The 18,879-nt window shown below is 35.5% G+C and overlaps 4 protein-coding genes across 5 annotated transcripts; 1 reads left to right on the forward strand and 3 right to left on the reverse strand.

Moving 5' to 3' along the window:
- Positions 1–4,190, reverse strand: LOC130663365 (uncharacterized). Its single transcript, XM_057462539.1, has 8 exons — positions 3,575–4,190; positions 3,340–3,459; positions 2,969–3,222; positions 2,724–2,831; positions 2,160–2,653; positions 1,814–2,056; positions 1,386–1,652; positions 1–1,254 (listed from the first exon to the last, which is right to left on the reverse strand). The coding sequence occupies exons 1-8, from the start codon at positions 3,755–3,757 to the stop codon at positions 929–931; spliced, it is 1,995 nt and encodes a 664-aa protein (XP_057318522.1). The 5' UTR covers positions 3,758–4,190; the 3' UTR covers positions 1–928.
- Positions 4,191–4,702: 512 nt separating this feature from the next.
- Positions 4,703–10,270, reverse strand: LOC130663366 (uncharacterized). 2 transcript variants are annotated; one of them, XM_057462540.1, is made up of 3 exons: positions 8,900–10,270; positions 6,092–7,740; positions 4,703–5,859 (listed from the first exon to the last, which is right to left on the reverse strand). In XM_057462540.1, the coding sequence occupies exons 2-3, from the start codon at positions 7,615–7,617 to the stop codon at positions 5,526–5,528; spliced, it is 1,860 nt and encodes a 619-aa protein (XP_057318523.1). In that variant the 5' UTR covers positions 7,618–7,740; positions 8,900–10,270; the 3' UTR covers positions 4,703–5,525. The 2 variants fall into 2 exon arrangements, with proteins under 2 accessions (XP_057318523.1, XP_057318524.1); XM_057462541.1 differs by lacking the exon at positions 8,900–10,270 and adding an exon at positions 8,575–8,783.
- Positions 10,271–14,153: 3,883 nt separating this feature from the next.
- On the forward strand, positions 14,154–16,558 carry LOC130663073 (RNA polymerase II subunit A C-terminal domain phosphatase SSU72). The gene is made up of 4 exons (XM_057462136.1): positions 14,154–14,627; positions 14,701–14,844; positions 15,129–15,387; positions 15,881–16,558. Exons 1-4 carry the CDS (start codon positions 14,545–14,547, stop codon positions 15,983–15,985), a joined length of 591 nt encoding a protein of 196 aa, XP_057318119.1. The 5' UTR covers positions 14,154–14,544; the 3' UTR covers positions 15,986–16,558.
- A 124-nt stretch (positions 16,559–16,682) lies between these two features.
- LOC130663060 (large subunit GTPase 1 homolog) lies at positions 16,683–18,815 on the reverse strand. The gene is made up of 2 exons (XM_057462121.1): positions 18,603–18,815; positions 16,683–18,512 (listed from the first exon to the last, which is right to left on the reverse strand). The coding sequence occupies exons 1-2, from the start codon at positions 18,687–18,689 to the stop codon at positions 16,689–16,691; spliced, it is 1,911 nt and encodes a 636-aa protein (XP_057318104.1). The 5' UTR covers positions 18,690–18,815; the 3' UTR covers positions 16,683–16,688.
- Between the last annotated feature and the right edge of the window lie 64 nt (positions 18,816–18,879).

An 18,879-nucleotide genomic window follows, 5' to 3' on the forward strand; every position in this document is an offset into this window, starting at 1 on the left:
ACAGGACAAATCTAATCGTCATTACTGTTATCATCGGCAGAACCACCCGATGATACCACCAGTGCACAATTGACGATCTGTCATCTCATATTTACAGGATTCACTATTTTTTAAAAACTAATATCAAGACATTAATTTTAAAAATAAATAAATTACTAAAATCTGCACGTGCTGAATCGCTGTATCACCCGCAACAAGACACTCGTGAACGTTTTATTATATTGAGGACAATCTCAATTTAAACTTGTGTAAAAAACTCGTCGCACGATTGATTTATCAAAGTGAAAAAAAAATATGTATGTATGTATATGTATATATAGATATTCTTTATGTCTTCACGCTGGCCGGTTTCAAAGAGATATGTAATATACAAGTGAATGTATAAGAAAGTGAGGTAGATATATATTATTGATAGATAGATAGAGTTGATCTAAAAAGAACAAAAAGAAGAAGAAATAATATGAGGCAGATATACACTTTAGCTCGAAAGAGCGTTTGAATTGAAGAGGGGAGTATCGTTTGAGCTGGAGCCTCTCGGATGTATACTACTCGGATGGTATGAGTCTGTCTCTCGTGGTCTGACGACGACGCGGCACACTAACTCGAAATAGCACAATTCTAAAATTATAGAGTAGAGTAGCAGCAAGCTGTACTGTTTTGCGGTGGCGATACCGCGGCGGCGGCGGCGGCTACCACGACCAGACAGAGAAGAAGAAGAAAAAGATGCCGCGGTTTTTGTCATATGAGAAATCACCTTCGTCTACTTCTTCGTCTTGTTCTTAGGCGTGTAAAAAGTTATACTTGTAACTTTGAAAATAGTATTTTAATAAATTACAATATTGTATTGAGCTTCATGTTGCCTCACAATCCCAAGTTTTTAATTAATTTAATATTTAAGTATAAATTTTTAATTATCAAATATTTTATTTTACGACATCTCAAGATCATGATGACCGTAACTGTAACCGCGATGATTGCCTGGATATTCAGCGTACTCGCAGTCATAATTTCTATCTTCATATTCGTCGTTAATTACGTCAACGTCGTTGTCATCGATGTCATCTTCCTCATCATCTTCATCCTCCTTTATGATACCCAGCCGTTTAGCGACGCTCTTGACGTTTGTTATTACTTCTTCCTGAACCAAATTAAAACTCATTGCAAGTAGGGCGATACCGAAGAGGAGGTAGAGCGAGCAGAGTGCAATTCCCTGATGTGCATTAAGTTTGTGAGCCGGCACGAAATCACCAAACCCTGGAATGTAAATATAATATGGTATAATTACTCTGCTGTATGAAACAAAACATAAAACTAAACTAAACTAAACTAAACTAAAACAGTAAATACATAAAAATAGACGCTCATTAAAGTGATGATATACTTGCCTATGGTTGTAAGAGTAATGAAACAGAAATATGCCGAGTCAAGAAAGATCCAGCTTTCCCACTCGTTAAATAAAACAGCACCGCCTAATATGTAACTAACGACCAGAAATACGCAGAGCCAAATTGGAACGGGTTTTATTGTTTGATCTTCAGCGGGCATCAAATACTCATCATATTCGATATCGTCAGCATAAACTTGACGATGAACGGCAAAGCCCATGGGGGACATGATTCGCGGCGATGGTGCTTCTCTTCTGGGTGTGCGGGCTAAAATAACAATAATATACATGTATATATTTATATATATAACGTAAATTAGTATTATAGTTGTATAATTACGTGATATATACGCATCACGTGAGCTAATTATATTTCATGTACCGTAATATAGTAACTCTGTGTTCTATTGTAGCACACAGACAACTTACAAGTAGAACTAAGATTGCTACGGGGACGTCGTATTCCACCGCTGGGAATTCTTCTAGGTCGTGAGACCTCGAGATATGGACTCGGCTCGCTGGCAACTGCGGAAGGATCCACCGAGTAACATCTGCGTGGCGTTATCACAGATCGCTCGACACGAGGCAATGTGGACGAGGCCACGTTATCTGGTTTGAGTCTGCTTTTCGTCGCGATACTCGGACGTGATGGATGAACGTCATCGTAGAGGCCTGAAATAAATTATTATTCAATGCGATATCTCACTTGATAGATGGATTAATAAATAAATTATCTTTTTTTGTTTTCTATTTAGGATCGATTGATAATGGCTACCAGTATTTTGATTATCAGTCTCTGGATGATGTCTTGGTAAGCATGACGGCTCATCTAGGGCATACTTGTTGAAAAGCACTGGTGTACGATCATCGATATCATTTGGAGCAAAGAGCAATCGCCTATCAAGCGACTGGGTTGCCCCGGGAGTGTGCGAGGTCGCTGTCCCACTGCGGGCTCTCCTACTATTGCCACTGACGATTCTCGGTGCTGTCGACGTGCCCGGTACGTCATACGTGTGTCTCATGGGACTAATTGACTGCAGATGACGAGGTGAGGCACTGCCCGGCAGAGTCGATCGCTTTGTAAAGTCATTAAAGTTGCCATCGACGTCGTAACGACGCGGAGGATTTAATCGATGAGACTCTCCAGCAGCGACTGTCTCGGAGTGCGTTGATCGGGCCATGCTTCCTGAATGACCAAGAGCCGAGTCCGTCGATCTATGACTTGCCCTAACGGACCTACGTAATGAAGCCGGTCTTGATCCAGGTCGGCTAATAAATTAAACAGCAACATTGGTGTATAAATAAAATTAATGAGGTCACGAGAGTAATATTTTATTACCCAGATCCCTGACGAACGCTATATCCTCGAGCTAAGTGACTGCTCCGTACACGTCGTGGCTTAGGCGGTCGTGTGCAAACATAGCAGCAAATTTTCCAGTAAAGAAATCTACAAATAAAAAAGTATTAAATAATAAAACATACGTGACTCAGAGTCCAAAAATAAATTTAGTTTATGGTTGAATAAGACTAATCGAATGTGGAGTGACCCGCAGAATCCACTTACGGTCGAGTGAGCTAATTTACCTGAAGCTCGAGGCCATGACATCCCCAATATTAGATAGGCATAGTAACATCAGGGGTATGCCAAGTATAGCATAGAAAATAGTTACGACCTTGCCGTTCGGAGTCTTTGGAGAAATGTGACCGTACCCTATCGTTGTGATAACAATGATTGAGTAAAATAGAGCACCGGCAAAAGTCCACTGAATTTCGTCCTCTTCTTCGCTTCCATCCCAGCCGTCTTTTTTCATTTTCTTCAAAAGATCCGTTTCGAAAGCCTTCATATACAACAATACACATAAATGGTAAATGATAACAACAAAATCCATCAACAATAAAGATATAAATAAAATGCTACAATATGAAATAAAGATTCCACGGGCTGTATACTTTACCCGCAATTTTTCTACTACATCATCCGTCCAATTTTTACGAATAAGTATCTCCGCCGATTGTGTCATTATCCATAACTTTTCAGTGACATTACCACGGATGTCTTTTATGCTGCGCTTCACCTACCGGGAATTCATACAGTAATTTTAATAGAAGTTGTACTTAATAATAATAATAATAGCAATAGTTACAACAAAATGATAAGAGGTTGAAAGTTTTTTAATAATAAAAACCTACGTCTTTTTCATATCCAGACTCGAGTCTTTCAAATGCATAGGCACCGAGAACGCAATAAGCTACGACAAGTGATACAAGTGTCACATGTGAAAATATACATTTAAAAAACTTCCATATTAAACAAAGTAATATCAAACACTTGGATGGCGTTTCGAACTCAGCATCCATATCCGTGGGATCCATCGTGTTTCAGATTTAAAATTTTTTTTAAAATTAGCAGTGAGGTCAACACCAAGACTGTCTATGTATCATCCACTTGTGTGTTTCCATACCATAAAGCCCGAGAATAGTCGTATCCAATTCTATTCTGTTGTGTATAGTATTCAAGTATAGAGCTGAGTTACTATATAAAGCCCAGAGTATTCATGTGTTTAGTAAACCGAGATACGAGAGCGGGTACGGCAAAAAATAAATAAAAAAATACATAATACAGTTAAAAAAAATGACAAGACAATGATTTATAATGTGAGTGTATGAAATGACATTTAGCGCAGATAGTATTTTATTTAAAATTTAAAATAATTCTCGCTGGCACTTCACTTGCGAAATAACCGATGACGGTGATAATGATAATGATGGTGTAGCGGTGCGACACCCTGGGCCATAGGATGCGAGCCGTTTTTCATAAGCGACTAGCGTCGTCGTCTCCTCGGCATGTGGAGAAAATACGGTATCCCTCGGTTGAGTAGGCGGTCGTGTATTTATCTATATTTATCCTCCAACCACCCACCGCTGAGCATTCGTCGCGGCGTCAAGATGTAGTGTAGTAGAGACAGACGGTTTTGCGGATAGGAGCTCAACGTGTGTAAGCATCTACATCTGTATCCTTATTATATACCACCAGCAGCAGCAGTACCAGCAAGAGCAGTAGCTCTGCTCAGTTTATATTAAATACGATACTTGGAGTAAGAGAGAAATATCCTCAGAGTTATATTATATACATCTATCAGCCTCTTTCATCTATACCAGAGCGTTGATTTTGACGTCATTAATTTCTTGCCTTGGTGCTTACAGTGATTGCTACTGTAAAAAGTACCTACTCATTCATGAATTAAAATCATACTCTCACTATTGCTAAAACTCATTAATTCATTATTAAAGTGGGTAAAATAAATAGACGATTTTGTGTATAAATATTCGATGTTTTATTTATTAAATCCATTCCAATATAATTGTGTAATAATAATAATTATATAAGTAAAATAGTATATTAATATATAACAAAATTAGACTGTACAAAATATATGAACACGCTTGTGGCGGCGATTCTCGTCAATTCATCATAAAGAAAAAATAAAATAAAAAATGAAAGACCTTGTAGTCTAGTGGCACATATGTGTAGACCCTTGTAAAAAGACGTAACCGCGTTCACACACATGCGCATTGTCGAATGGCGAATTATAATAAAAGGCTTAGCTACTAAATTCATGGTGCAACGTCAATCGCCCTCTGTTCCGCTAGACGTCTTTACCTCCAATGTAATTTCCCGTCACACTGTCGTGCAGACGTGCAGAATACTTGACCATCTATATTATATTTATTATTCACTTATTATTCGTACTGATAATAATATACATATACATATGGATAAGGTTACATAGAGGACGATCGAGGCTGACCATGAGATGGGGGATTTGCCAAAAGGGGACAGAGGAACGGAGGGACAAAAGACATTAGTCCTTGATGGGAAAGCCTTCATCGTTCCACGGATCCGGCGCACTCGTAATTCAAGGACAGACTAAACGGTGTAACTGGCACACGAGCGTCTACTCCGTGGCGTCGATCCGTGGAACAAGGAGCTGATAACTACTGCTATGTATAATTGAAAAATTTAAATATTAAAATTTATGATGACAATTTAATAATATCAATAAAAATAATAATAATAGTAGTAATTGATAATTGATATTTTTTATAATTATAGTCAGTATATTTATAACACCCGGGTTATTTATCCTGGGCCAAAGAATCCAAGCTTCTCTAGAGTATCAGTGACACGTTCGACCAACTGATCTTTGTATTTCCAGATCTGCGTGTCGACGACGCTGTTTTTACGATACTGAAGGCACGTTTTCTTAAGAGACGTAACACAGTCGGCTCTGTAGTGCTGCAGCTGAGCGTCCTCAGTCTCGATGGGATAACTCGTGCACCCGGAGCCGAGGCACGCTAGCGGAAAATGATTATGCACAGTGACAATACGTTCCGGATTATGAAAGCACTTTATGTACTCATTAGGCTTAGTGAAGTTCGACGAGCGGTATACGTGTTGAAGCATGTGCATGTACCTACATAAAAATAAATATACAGTTACAATACTCATTTTAAATCCTGTTTTAAATGAATTATTAACATACGGATTTATATACATATGCATTCAAATAGACAAGTTGGAAATATGGAAAAGGAAAAATTACAGTCGAACGGGAGAAAGAGTTGGTGTGTTGGTTGCATGTTCACTCGCTCACTTATTCACTCACTCACTCACTTACTCATTCGCTCTACTCGCTGGTTACTTACTTCGGCACGTGGTCAAAGTATCCGTGTGAGTGTAGAAGGTCATCGAGAAAGTACACGTTTCTGACGTTGTATGAAGCACGAGTTTCATTGCGTATGCGAAGAGCCTTGGGTAGAACGCGTCGCATAAGTTGACTCCAGGTTAAATCTTGAATTGGCATTATTACTTCATCAATATCAAGCAAAGCTATGTACTCGTACTCATACATATGTTTATAAAGACAATCGTTGTAGGGTATCAGTTCGTTTTGTCGTTTTTGATTTGTCTTTTTCTTCAAGTAAATATGCTGAAACGTTGGTATATTCGGCTGTCCACCAGGGAGAGTCAAAGGAGTTACGTCAACTTGTCCTAATTTCTGATAGTGGTCGAGGACCTTTGTGATGTTCGGATGTACTTGGAGTTCATAAAAAAATATTTTATCAGCACCCAGAATACTTATTAACTCGATCCACTCGACCAGACGTACTGATAAATCTTCATGGAGAAAATCAAGACCTTTTACACACACGGCAAACTCTTTTTTCTTACCCTCTGGCGGTTTGTTGTAAATTACCCGTAGATTAGTGCTGGCTGTATCACACGGTCTCTCGACGATCGAGATTGATGCGGGAGGCTCTTTTGACCAGTGAGTCTGGGGTATTTTACACGCTATCACGTAAGGCTGATAAATGCCTTGTTTATAACTACCCCACTTCTTAAACCATATATATTTATATTCAAATACATCAACGACCTGAGGTTCTTTCTCTCCGTCAAACCACAGTTGGCAGTAGGTTTTTATATTTGGTTCAATCCTGTCTATCATACCGACCATCCTGACTGCCGGGCCAATTTTCGACAGTTTACGATTATCGTAGTAAGCTCCGAAAAGCTGAAAAGTTCCGTTGCTTGACTTTAATGTCTGCCAGTATTTATTATTGAACTCAAGCTCAAGAATATTGGGGTAACGAGGCACACAGTTTTTGGTTGTCTTGGTGTCATTACCGGTTTTCTCGGTTGTAGTTGATGTTGTTGTACTTCTCTTGTACCACGAAACCACGGGTAAACTAGGAAATTGATTTTCCATCTCGTTTATAAGTTCCTGTTCAGTACGCGGTGGCCGTTCATCCAGCAAAAGTTTCTTGTTATTTAATTTCTTGAGTCTCTCATTAAAAATAGCAACAGAGGCTGAAACACCAGTCGTAGCATCGTGATGATACGAGCCATCGTCATCCAGTGGTTTGCGTCTGTGTGACGAGTAGGATTCTCTTGCGAAATTTTTTATCGAAGAAGAATTACCATTTCTCGAAGCTGCCAATGACGTTTGCGCTGATGATGATGATAGTGCTTGATCTGATGCACGATCCCATGATCCTGTCGGATAATTCACAGCACCGTCAATAGTCGCTGAATCATTTGGTTGGAGTACTTGATTAACTGACTGACGAAATTGCAGTGCCGCTATCATGATGAAACTCCAGATGAACACAAAAACAAAGATGCGACGAGCGTGCCGAGTCGCGCTTCGAGTTGTCCAATTTTGCAGCATCTTTAGAGTATCAAGTGTATACTTGATGATAATAATGATTAACTATCGCACAGAAAGTGTGAATCATCGACACTGGTGGCAAGCTATCTAGTCCCACTTGATGTCGTATCGTGTGCACTCCAACTGAAAGCAAAAGACACATCGCTAGTGTTAATCAAAAAATCATTTGAATAAGAAAGAGAAAGCCGGGTGTGTTGGATTGCTATGCTATGCGTTGGTGCATCGATGCATGCTGTTATAAAAATATAAGAGAAAGACACCAGCTATCTGAGAAACAGTACATATAAGTAAGTGAAAGATAAAAAGAGAGGCAGCAGAGTCAGAGGGAGGCAAAAAAATATTATCGCTTAAAGGTAGACGCGAGACGCGAGACTCGGTGAATCCGCGACAAGCCAAGCGGAACCGGTTACCGAGTTTTTCCACTTGGTCGTCCTGTTGACCGGTATGGTGTACCTCGTCGCACCTCGCGACTAACAAGTATCCTGCTGCGACATCCTCGCGCTTTTCACCATCCAGCTATCAAACCCAACGATCGTAAGCTCGATTGCTCATTCTCAATTCGCGTTTATCGTTTCGCGATTTTTACCCAACCGGCAAACTAAAAAAATCTTATAATAATAAAATACTCTTTCAACACTACTGCTACTCGTAGCTAGCAATTTTCTACTACCGTACACTCTTCGATCTTAACTTTTATCTTATATTCGGTGTGACCCGTAAGCCCCTTGCTGCTGTTGCTGCTGCTGTCTGTCCCTGGTACTTGTACTAACTACCACAACTTTACTACAACTACTGCTACTTAATTGCTCTAGTTGCGGCAATGTTTCTTCGCGTAGACTCGCTAATCGAGTTGCGTCCTAACTGAAGACACTTTGGCGATTTCTCCGAGTCATTCGTGACTGGGTTGTCTTGTCACAAAGCGTAAAAAAAAACAATAATAATAAATAAATAAATAACCAGAGATAGATAAAGAAAGAGAATGTCCGCCCCGGCATTGCAGCAGTGGTGGTTACCAGGCGGCGACGGCGATACGGAGAGAGTCGAGAGAGTTGTGTGGCGCGCGCGAGCTATCGGTGGCAACTGCTAGTCCCATCATCATCATCATCGTCTGGTCAACGATCATCATTCCTCTACTTCTCCATGTAATTTGTACACAACAGTACATACTAAGTAATAATAGTTTAAGTTACTGATACATATATAATATAAAAGCAAATTAAATAGTATACATACATGCATACAGATAGACAGACACATGCACACATGTGTAGAGTAAACTTACAGGAGCAGAGTGAAATGGCACGTGAATAACATCCGGCTAAAATCTTCAATATAGTTTAACGGAAATCCCATCAGTCCGTCAGTTGATAGATCCATGTGCATCAACGCGCCAATCTCTACCGTAGACTCCAATATTAATTCTATTTAATTTTGTCATACAACTCCGGTAATTTGGTACATACTCAGTAGCACATAAATTATTATCCTCAATAATTTTAAACACCATCACTGAATAACCAGTTCGGCATGCCAGGTTTTACCCCAACTTCAGTGCCCTGCGATTATCGAAAAAGATCGTCGTCGCTGGACCTGGTATTTTTCGAACTGATTTAAATCATATGCAGTTTTTATCAACGACTAATGCATTTGACGGCGTGTATCCGTAAAAAATATTTTTTCATCAGTTGGAAAGTTCGCGATTAGCACCATCACACTGTCGTTAATCTTTAATGTATATTACGCTCCCTAAATTATCTGGATTCTTGTAATCTATTTATATTTAAATAAATATACATACATAATAACAAAAACACACATCACTGATGAAAAAAGCACGAGTTTTACATTCAGGCAAGTTTACATCTGACTCGCCAAGAGCATCTTTCTGGACTCAATCGACTGCCACTTACTGGTCTAAAGACCGATTTTTTTCTCCCCTCTTAAAATAACTTTTCCCTCCCCTGTCCACGTGTATGTGTGTGTGTGTTTTGTATTGTGTGTCTCCTTGCTGTTCCTCGTTGATTGCTGTCGTATATTCCTGCTCCTTTACTGGTTTTTTTGACGTCTCTCCTCTTCACTAGTTCGTCTTATTATATATTTTCTTATATTTTTTCAACTTGTTCATTACTATGTAGTGAGTAGTTCTTGTCCATCATGATATCAATGCAGACTGAGCATCGAGACTCACATCCAGACAAGAGTTAACCTGAGTACTCCAAACCGGGACGATCGGTCGTCGCTTGTACCGATTCAAGTTATATATATATATATATTTAATGTATACAACATAACAGCAACAACGGAGAACGTAGAGATGAACCTCAGACCTCAGCTCTACTCTCCTCCACGTTTTCAAACTGTTGCGTTCACTACTTCCAACCAACCTTCCAACCGCTGCTGCTGCTGGGCTGCTGGCTGTCTGCTGTTGCTACTGATCCCCTCCACGATCACTACCAATCGTGTTGTATATTTCCTTAGCCTCTTTGTCCCTACCATACCAACGTCCCAGCATTGCCAGCTGACCTCTTCTCGCACTCACATCATAATATATCGGGACTTATAGCAAACTCTTGTAGACCGGATGCAAATTCCAAAGATGAAATTTACTTTCTTTTTTTTTATTTATTTTATTATCGGAACAAATTTAATTGCTGGTATTTCAAATATCCAGTGGTATGTAATAACAATAAACACTTGTCAAATTTTTCGCCATCTATAAACAGAAAATATTTATATATATTACATAAACAAAATGAAAAGACGACTCATTGTTGTGGGATTTGAATTAAAGCTACTGTTTTGTAAGCTACAGACAATTTACTTATCGTTTGTTATCGTAATGAAATAATTAAGACGGTTGAAAAACAAGAAATATATACAAATATTTGAATTTATTAGGCAAACGATGAAGCAGCAGAGTAAACATTCTCAGTATAGGAAGTACGAAACAATTTATGGTAACTCTAACCGGGCATTAAATTTATATATAACTATTTGACATACAAAGCGCTCGTAAATCATCATGATGCTCCTACTGAAGGTTAACATTTAGCATGTTCAATAATATCACTAATATATCGGCAAATAAAACCTCTAAAATATTTATCTTAATCTTTATTTGAATAAAAATATAAATATATATTATATAAAATATTAAATTGAATTTTAAATGTTAAGTAAATTAGAGATAAGAGAAAATACAGCAGTAACTAATTATATATATATATATATATATATATATATATATATATATATATATATATATATATATATATATATATATACATATATAAATGATCTATGTACTTTTAATATGGTAAAGTTTAAGAGGCAAAAGGTTAACGAGTTTATGCAACTTTAGCGCATTGTAATTTTAAGAGACGAATTGTATATACTTATATATATCTATATATATGAGTGAATACATCTAAGTAATAAAGCAACAATTAAGTTGAGACGATGAAAGTGACGAGATAAAAACTAAGATAAGTAGACGAGGTGCTTGATTGTCGTGACACACGTAATTGCAACGCTTATATATATATCTATATATTTATATCTATATACTTATATATATGCAACGTAATGTAAAGCAAATCAACGTCCAGTTTTATTTAACTATCCATATCCCTTGTTTCTATATATTTATTTTTATTATGCATGTACTCCAATATATGCAACGCGATATTTTTTCCTATAAAAAATTTAAGTCTGATAAAACGAGTAATTCATAACTATTGTTTTACATGTTGTCCACGTAGTTTCACACTTGATAAATGTTTAGGGTAAAAAATATGTACGTCTACATGCAGTAAGAGACATGGTTTGGAGTGAGTCATTGCACTATAGAGTATACATGTTGCAGTAAAAATCAAGTTGCTATGCCTCATTCTCAACAGCATGACACCACACGTATTCGTGTATGTGGGAAATATAGATGTTGAATGTATTAATAATAATGTATGCGTCATATATATACAGGATAAGCTTACGTACGTTTGAGGGGACACGTTAAAAATATATCCTTGAATTGAAAGAGCACATTTGTATGATGGGTACGTCGCAATAATTGATAAAATCCAGTAACTAATGCCGTGACATTATTTGTGATAATTGACGATGTCCAGTAATTAGTAAATCAATTAGGTGATTTTTTACTGATTAGACGTATAAGTATGTCGTTGATTTTGTTTATCTGAGTATTTTTATTGTTATTTTTTTTTTTTTTAAGTTGTTTTTTAACAGATATAAGTAATTGTGGTTTTTAAAAGCAATAATTAAATTTATTTAGTATTGAGTAATTGACAAATGTAATGACGTTTTAAAAACTCACGACGGTCTTCTAAATTTTTTTTTTTCATGTAATTTAAGTTAAATTATACTGTTGTAAAGTGTAATTAAGAAACCGTCAGAATTTAAATTTTGTAGATAGTAAATATAAATTTAAAAAAAAACATTAAATGTAGATAATGTATTTTTTTAAGAAGTTAAGGTGCCGACGTATTCAATTTATCAAATTCTAGAGAATTGTCAAAAATAAAGGTAATTAATGTTCTAATTAACGTTTGGAAATGTGTCGAAATTATTTAATTACGCTCATAAAAATAATGAGTATCGGTTTTTTTAAACTCAAGTATTTTATAAGAGTAATTTATTTGAATTGGTATTCATTACAGGATTGACAATAACTGATTGGAATTTTAAGTTAAATCATTGGATTACGTATTTGATGGATGAAGATCAAATTTTGATTAATTTATAATTATGAAACTATCCCCTTGTATTTTTAATTTATTTTTTCGAATAGAAATTACGTGTCTTGAATAAAAATAAAAATTCAATAAGATATGTTTGGAGGTCAAATTTTTTATCGTTTTAATGAGTCGATAATAGCCATTGGGTTCCGAGAATGATATTTGATTGTTCAATCTTCGAATAATAATAATTATGATAATACTTATCATGATAATAATACATAAAAAAAAATCGGTCTGTCAGTTGACCCTGCGGGCCAGCCCCAAAACTTCCCGCTGTTTTCGAGCTCAAGAACCTCGAAAACATTATTGTGAATACATTTTCGAGCTCTTCGAGCTCGAAAATACGTTTGTATGCTGTTGTTTTCGAAAAAAAACGTTTATCACCATTTTTTTCTCCAACGATATCTCTCAAACGAATCAACCGATTGAGACGGTTAAGTGGCAATCGACGCGTTTTATCAAGTCCTAAAGCTGATCGAATTTTGAATTCGATTTATCGAGTCGTTTTTGAGATTTTTCAAAAAAAATAAAAAAAAAATTTTTTTTTAATTCTTTCGACAACGGTTTCTCTTGAACGAATGAACCGATTTCGATGGTTGAGGTGGCATTCGACGCGGCTTATAAAGCTCTAGAGCCCAGTCCATTTTGGAATCAACCCATCGAGCACATTAAAAGTTATCCAAAAAAAACATTTTTGAAAAAATTTTATTTTTGGAATATCTCTGAACGAGCCCTACCGATCAAAGTCAATTTCCTTACGGCTTCAAGATATTGACAAGCCGCGTCGAATGACACCTTAAAGTTCAAAATCGGTTCATCCGTTCAAAAGATACAGGTATTTACATACGTACGTACGTACATACATACATGCATACACTCGGACATCATCGTGAAATTAGTCAGAATAGCTTCCTAGGACCTCAAAACGTCGACATCTGATGAAAATTCGATTTTCGTAAATCGGACCGAAACCAATAACTTCCCGAATTTTTGAAAATTTACAATTTTCTTAGCGGGAAGTTAAAAATATATGTCAATATAGAGAAAAAATTACCCAATCTTCAGTATGAGTGTGGATGTAGCAGATACAAGAAAAATTTTGAATGATAAATAAACAAACTGAACAATTAAAGAGATAAAATAACAAAAAATTAATTTACATAATAGTAAAGTTAGCGAACATCTGAAAATTTTTAAGAATTTGAAATAATAGATTTAAATGTTTATAAAATAAAGATACATGTGTCGGCAATCTAAAATTTATTACACGTATTTTTTTATATCTTATTATTTAAATTTTTTATGCGTGATTAAAAAATTGCTGTATGTCTGCTATTTCTATACTCTTAAAATTTACATACCAAAGCAATATTCAAATTAACCTAATCAGAAAAAAAATAATAATTACGTTTCAAAATAATCCTATTAATTAAATAAATAAGAGGGTCGGGAATCGAATCCTTCACACCATTATTTTCATGAGTATGAATGTAACTGATAAGTGGGAATTTTTAAAATTTTAGAATAAATAAATAAACTGAGTAGGAAAAAAAAATTTTTAAATGCGAATTTTTATAATCGAAAAATCAGCGCGCGCATTTTTTAAAAATTAATTATTCAAATGAATTTATTTATTTATTTGAAATTTGAAATTGTTTCATGTCTGCTACACTCACACTCATTTATTTTCAATTAAAATTTGTCGGTAATTTTTGCTACTAGTTGCAAAAAAATTCCCTAGGTCGAGTGACTGGTAAATAATAAATCTAGTATCCAAAATGGCATCATTGGTAATCAAAACCTAACACCTTGTCTGAACTTGTAGACGATTGCGACGAGCTGTGATGGAACACGAAAAAAATTAATAACTTTAATTATTTATCCTGATATTTAATTGTCTCGTGATTTTCAAAATATATTATTTTGTATAAAATATTATTTATCACTTTCTGTACAAAAGTTATTGTATTATGAAATTTTATTGCGTGATAGAAGGATAAAAATACATTGAAGGTTATCAACACGTAAACTTCCACACCCTCGTCTCATCTCAACTTCTTCCTTTTTTTATTTATTCATAACAGTTTTTTTTATTCACTTAATTAACTAAACCATAATTAATTAATTTATTTGTATTGTATTACTTGAGTTTATCATAATAAATATCAATATGCCGACATCCAAACCTTTCAGCGTTGCTGTGATTTGCTCCAGTAACATGAATCGGAGTATGGAAGCCCATGCTTTCTTGAGGTAAAAAATTAATTTATTTTATTTGAATCTTCTCAATTTAAAATTCAATTAATAAACTTTTTTTTCATTACAGTAAAAAGGGTTTCAATGTAAAATCCTTCGGAACTGGAGACAAAGTAAAATTACCTGGTAGTGGTCCAGACAAACCAAATGTTTACGACTTTGGTACAACATATGATGAAATTTATAATGATTTGTTAGCTAAAGATAAACAATTGTATCCTTTTTTTTTATTTTATTTTTTTTTAGCCTGAAATATTTTTTAGTTATGATACTGAAGTCAGCTGACGTCTAGTAATTTTAAGATTTTTTTTAAAACGATAAATTATAAAAAAAAAGTTTTAATTGCACCTGTAGTTTTTTAAATTTTCTACACGTGCATTTTTTTTTTTTATTCAATTCTTTTTTGATTTGAAAAAAAATCCGAAAATTACAATTGTCTACTTGAAGATCATTTTTTAATTACTAATCTTATTGATCCTTAACTAAAAAATAAAATAGATATACGCAAATGGGTTTGCTGCACATGTTGGACCGTAATAGGAGGATAAAACCCCGACCAGAAAGATTCCAAGCATCTAAAGAAAAATTCGATCTTCTCGTAACCTGCGAAGAGAGAGTTTATGATCAAGTAATTGAGTGCATGGAAGCCAGAACTCACCCTGATAATCAACCGGTTCATTTAATAAATGTAGATATTCAAGACAACCATGAAGAAGCTACTGTCGGGTCTTTCCTAATATGCGAATTAGTTACTACGGTATTGTACAACAATAATTATTAAAAAAATATATAATACCCTGATAGCTACCTTAACCGTAAGTTAACTTCAAGCTACAGCCGTATTTTGAAGCCAACTTAAAGGAAAGTGTTGGAGAGCAAGCAGTTGCCTTTAAGTTGACAGTAAATTGTCTGTCAACTTGAATTCAATTCGACTACAAATGTTACTGTCAGACAATGACGTTAAGTTGATTGAAAGTTTCACTTCAAATTCACGGCAAGTTCTTCTGTCAAATTACATTCAGATGAGGGCCGTAGATTTCCATCAACTTGCACGCAAGTATTATCCAGCTGAGGCTTGCCAGAAACTTGTCGTTAATTAGCCGTAGATGTTTCACTGCAGAACTTGCTGAGCAATTATATTAAGAGTGTGGCTATCAGGGTAAAAGCCACTAGTCGACATTAAAACTTAAATGTATTTTATGTCCGATTAGTAATCACAGTAAATACTAATTATTTTCTTTAATTTCCAGCTTGCAAATAGTGAAGACCTGGACAACGACATCGACAGTTTGCTGTATGAGTTCGAGTCGACTAAATTCGGGAGAACGATGCTGCACACTGTGTTATTTTACTGAATGCTTCTTTGTCGTATATATTTTTGTCTAATCATTACTCATCTGGGATGGCATGAAGACAAAGCTCAGTAACCTGATGGTTTGATTGGTTGCATTGATTGGAAATAAACCAGGATAATTAAACTGTACATAGAAAGAAAGATATGAAGATTTATTTGACCGGTAAATGTATACAGTCATAATTGATATGTATCAATTGGTTATTAAACTCAAGTATTATCTGTATACATGAATGACCGATTGCTCATCATACTACAGAATTAATTTTGCCTTGAACACTTACACCGCCTTGACATTGGAGATCACATTACATTTTGTAACTAAAAATTTATTTAAAATATAAATAATTAGAGATTGGAGACTTATTGTCCTGGTGGAATTAAAGGACATAATCTTTATATTGCCAATTAAAGACTTGTGACTTTAAATAAGTAAATAAATAAAAAAAAATGAAATAAGTAGTGGGTACTGGAGAGTAAGATTGTAATGAAATGGAGTAAATTCATAAATGTATGGTAATAATTAGAATGAAAGGCGATGGAATACAACAATTTAATCGAATAAATAAATAAATATATATAAATACATATATATTATATATATATAGATATAAATAAAGTATATACATGGAGTATAAAATTTTTTTGTTTTTTTTTTTCAACATCTTTTATTTATATAAATACAAGTTCAGTAAATTTTTGTATTAATGAATATCTAAGTGACTGTAAAGACGACGTGTTTTCTCTTTCTTCTTTTTATTGACATGTTTGTTCATTTTTTTCCAGGGTTTACTGTCGAGGTTTTGTGAATTTTCAGGGTTCATTTTACCCGGAAGCCCCTTGACATGAACACCATGTCCTTTGTTCTTAAAAAAAGCCCGATCGATGTCTTCATTAGTGACAGTAACTCCTCTGCTAGCTCGCAATGCTTGTGGAGTTATCACATGATTCGCTGAGTAAATTCGACGTCTAGGGGGGAAAGTATGATACTCTTCCTGCTTTTTATTCGGTGGCGCGACGCAGAACAGTAGTTTCCCGTTGACGAAATCTTTTAGAAGATAACGAGCTGAGCGGGGATTATCTGGCTGACCATTTGCAGTCATGAATCCCCGACTGTACCCGTAAGTGTTGAGAATTTCTTCAGAAGTCGGTGGTCTCGTTGGATCTTCACCGTCCCGGGGTGGTGGAAGCATTATACCATAGGTGTCTTCGAGAATATGTCGTGGTATCCACGTGCCTAGTAACGTAACTGACGGAACGTGATCTCGTAGCTGGTCTATTGGCAGTATTCCGTGCAAAACCATCTCAGCTTTTGTACAAATAAAACTGGGCATCACTAAACCCGGACAATCGCACAATAGCAATTCGCTATCAACGAAAAGTGTCTGAAAGTGTTTTGTTTTTCCTGGAGTAGCTGATACTGATACTTTTTTGTCAGCCATGATGGCATTTATGGTTGAACTTTTACCAACATTTGGATATCCGACTAGACCAATCGTTACAACATTAGGAGTATAAGTTTTTTCACCTTTCAATGATTTAAAAAAAGATATTAATTGTTCCCTCGTTAAAAGTTCCGGTGAATTCATTTCCAGTGTTTGGATACTTTCTACTTCATCTGTATTTTTTACTTCTTTATCTTCGTTTTCATTCGTAGGATTTTTATCTGGTTCTATTATCTCATTATCATCAGCACTCTGATACTCACTGTCAGATCCAAAATCTGTTACATAAGAAGATATTTCACTTTCACCATCATTCGTGTTATTAGAAACATCATCATCATCTTCTTCATCAGTTTCATCTTCATCTTCATCATCATCATCATCTTTTCCCTCTTGGTCTTCATCTTCTTCATCTATCACAGAAGTTTTATTTTTATCATTCAACTCAGCAGCATCCAATGCCGAGAAGAAAGCAACTTTGATATCAACTTCAGTGAAGTAATCGCACCAAGCCTGCCGTTGTTCGACAGTCAAAAAGTCAGCCTTATTAACAAGTATCATATTTTTCTTATCAGCATCTATTTCCTTGACATACTTCTCAAGATCTTCGCACCGAAACAGCAGCGGGTTTCGCGCATCAACGATCTGCACAACGACATCACTGCGCTCAACGACTCTCCACAATTGTCTCCAAAATTCCAAATTCTTTTCATAAGGAGTTATCGTCATCTCTCCGGCTTCTTGGAGCAGTGAAAGCTGTCTGCGCCACTCCAGGAACTCGGTATTCTCTCTGGCATGTAGCTCCTGTGCACTGGTATGATCGTCCCACTTTGGTCTTCTAGGTATTTTCAGTAAATTTGCGTTTGTTTTATACAACTCCAACAAATCAGCTCGTTCTTTTTCAGTGGGCAATCCCATTCCACTCTGAGGATTTACATATTTAATATCTAGTTTTTCAGCTTGAAATTCTGTCCCTGCTAATTGTGCAGTTCTTAGAAACTCTTCAAATGTATTTTCTTGGGTTATTGATCGCAAATTCAATCTGTCCCATCGGTATCCATCTTCTACGTCAGCACTATGGAGCTATAAATCATTCATACATTTTTATTAATAATAAATAAATAAAAAAATAAATAAATAAACTTTACATAGACAATTAAATCATAACCTTACCATTGATCCAGCACCACGTTTTTTAGAACCAAAACGATCTCTTATCAAAGCTTTGCCTAAATCGCTTCCTTTATTTTTCTTACCCATTTTAAAATTATTAATTATTAATAAAGATAATCAACAATCATTAATATATATATTAAAATATCAAACAATCCACAATAATAAACTTTGTGTTACGTTTTTATGTCCAATAATCAAATGAGGCAGCGCTGACGTGCGCGCAGAATTTCGCGGGAAATAAAAAATATTTAAAATCTACCAGTGAGTAAATAAT

Source organism: Microplitis mediator, chromosome 2 (genome assembly GCF_029852145.1).
Source record: "Microplitis mediator isolate UGA2020A chromosome 2, iyMicMedi2.1, whole genome shotgun sequence".
NCBI classification, from domain to species: domain Eukaryota; kingdom Metazoa; phylum Arthropoda; class Insecta; order Hymenoptera; family Braconidae; genus Microplitis; species Microplitis mediator.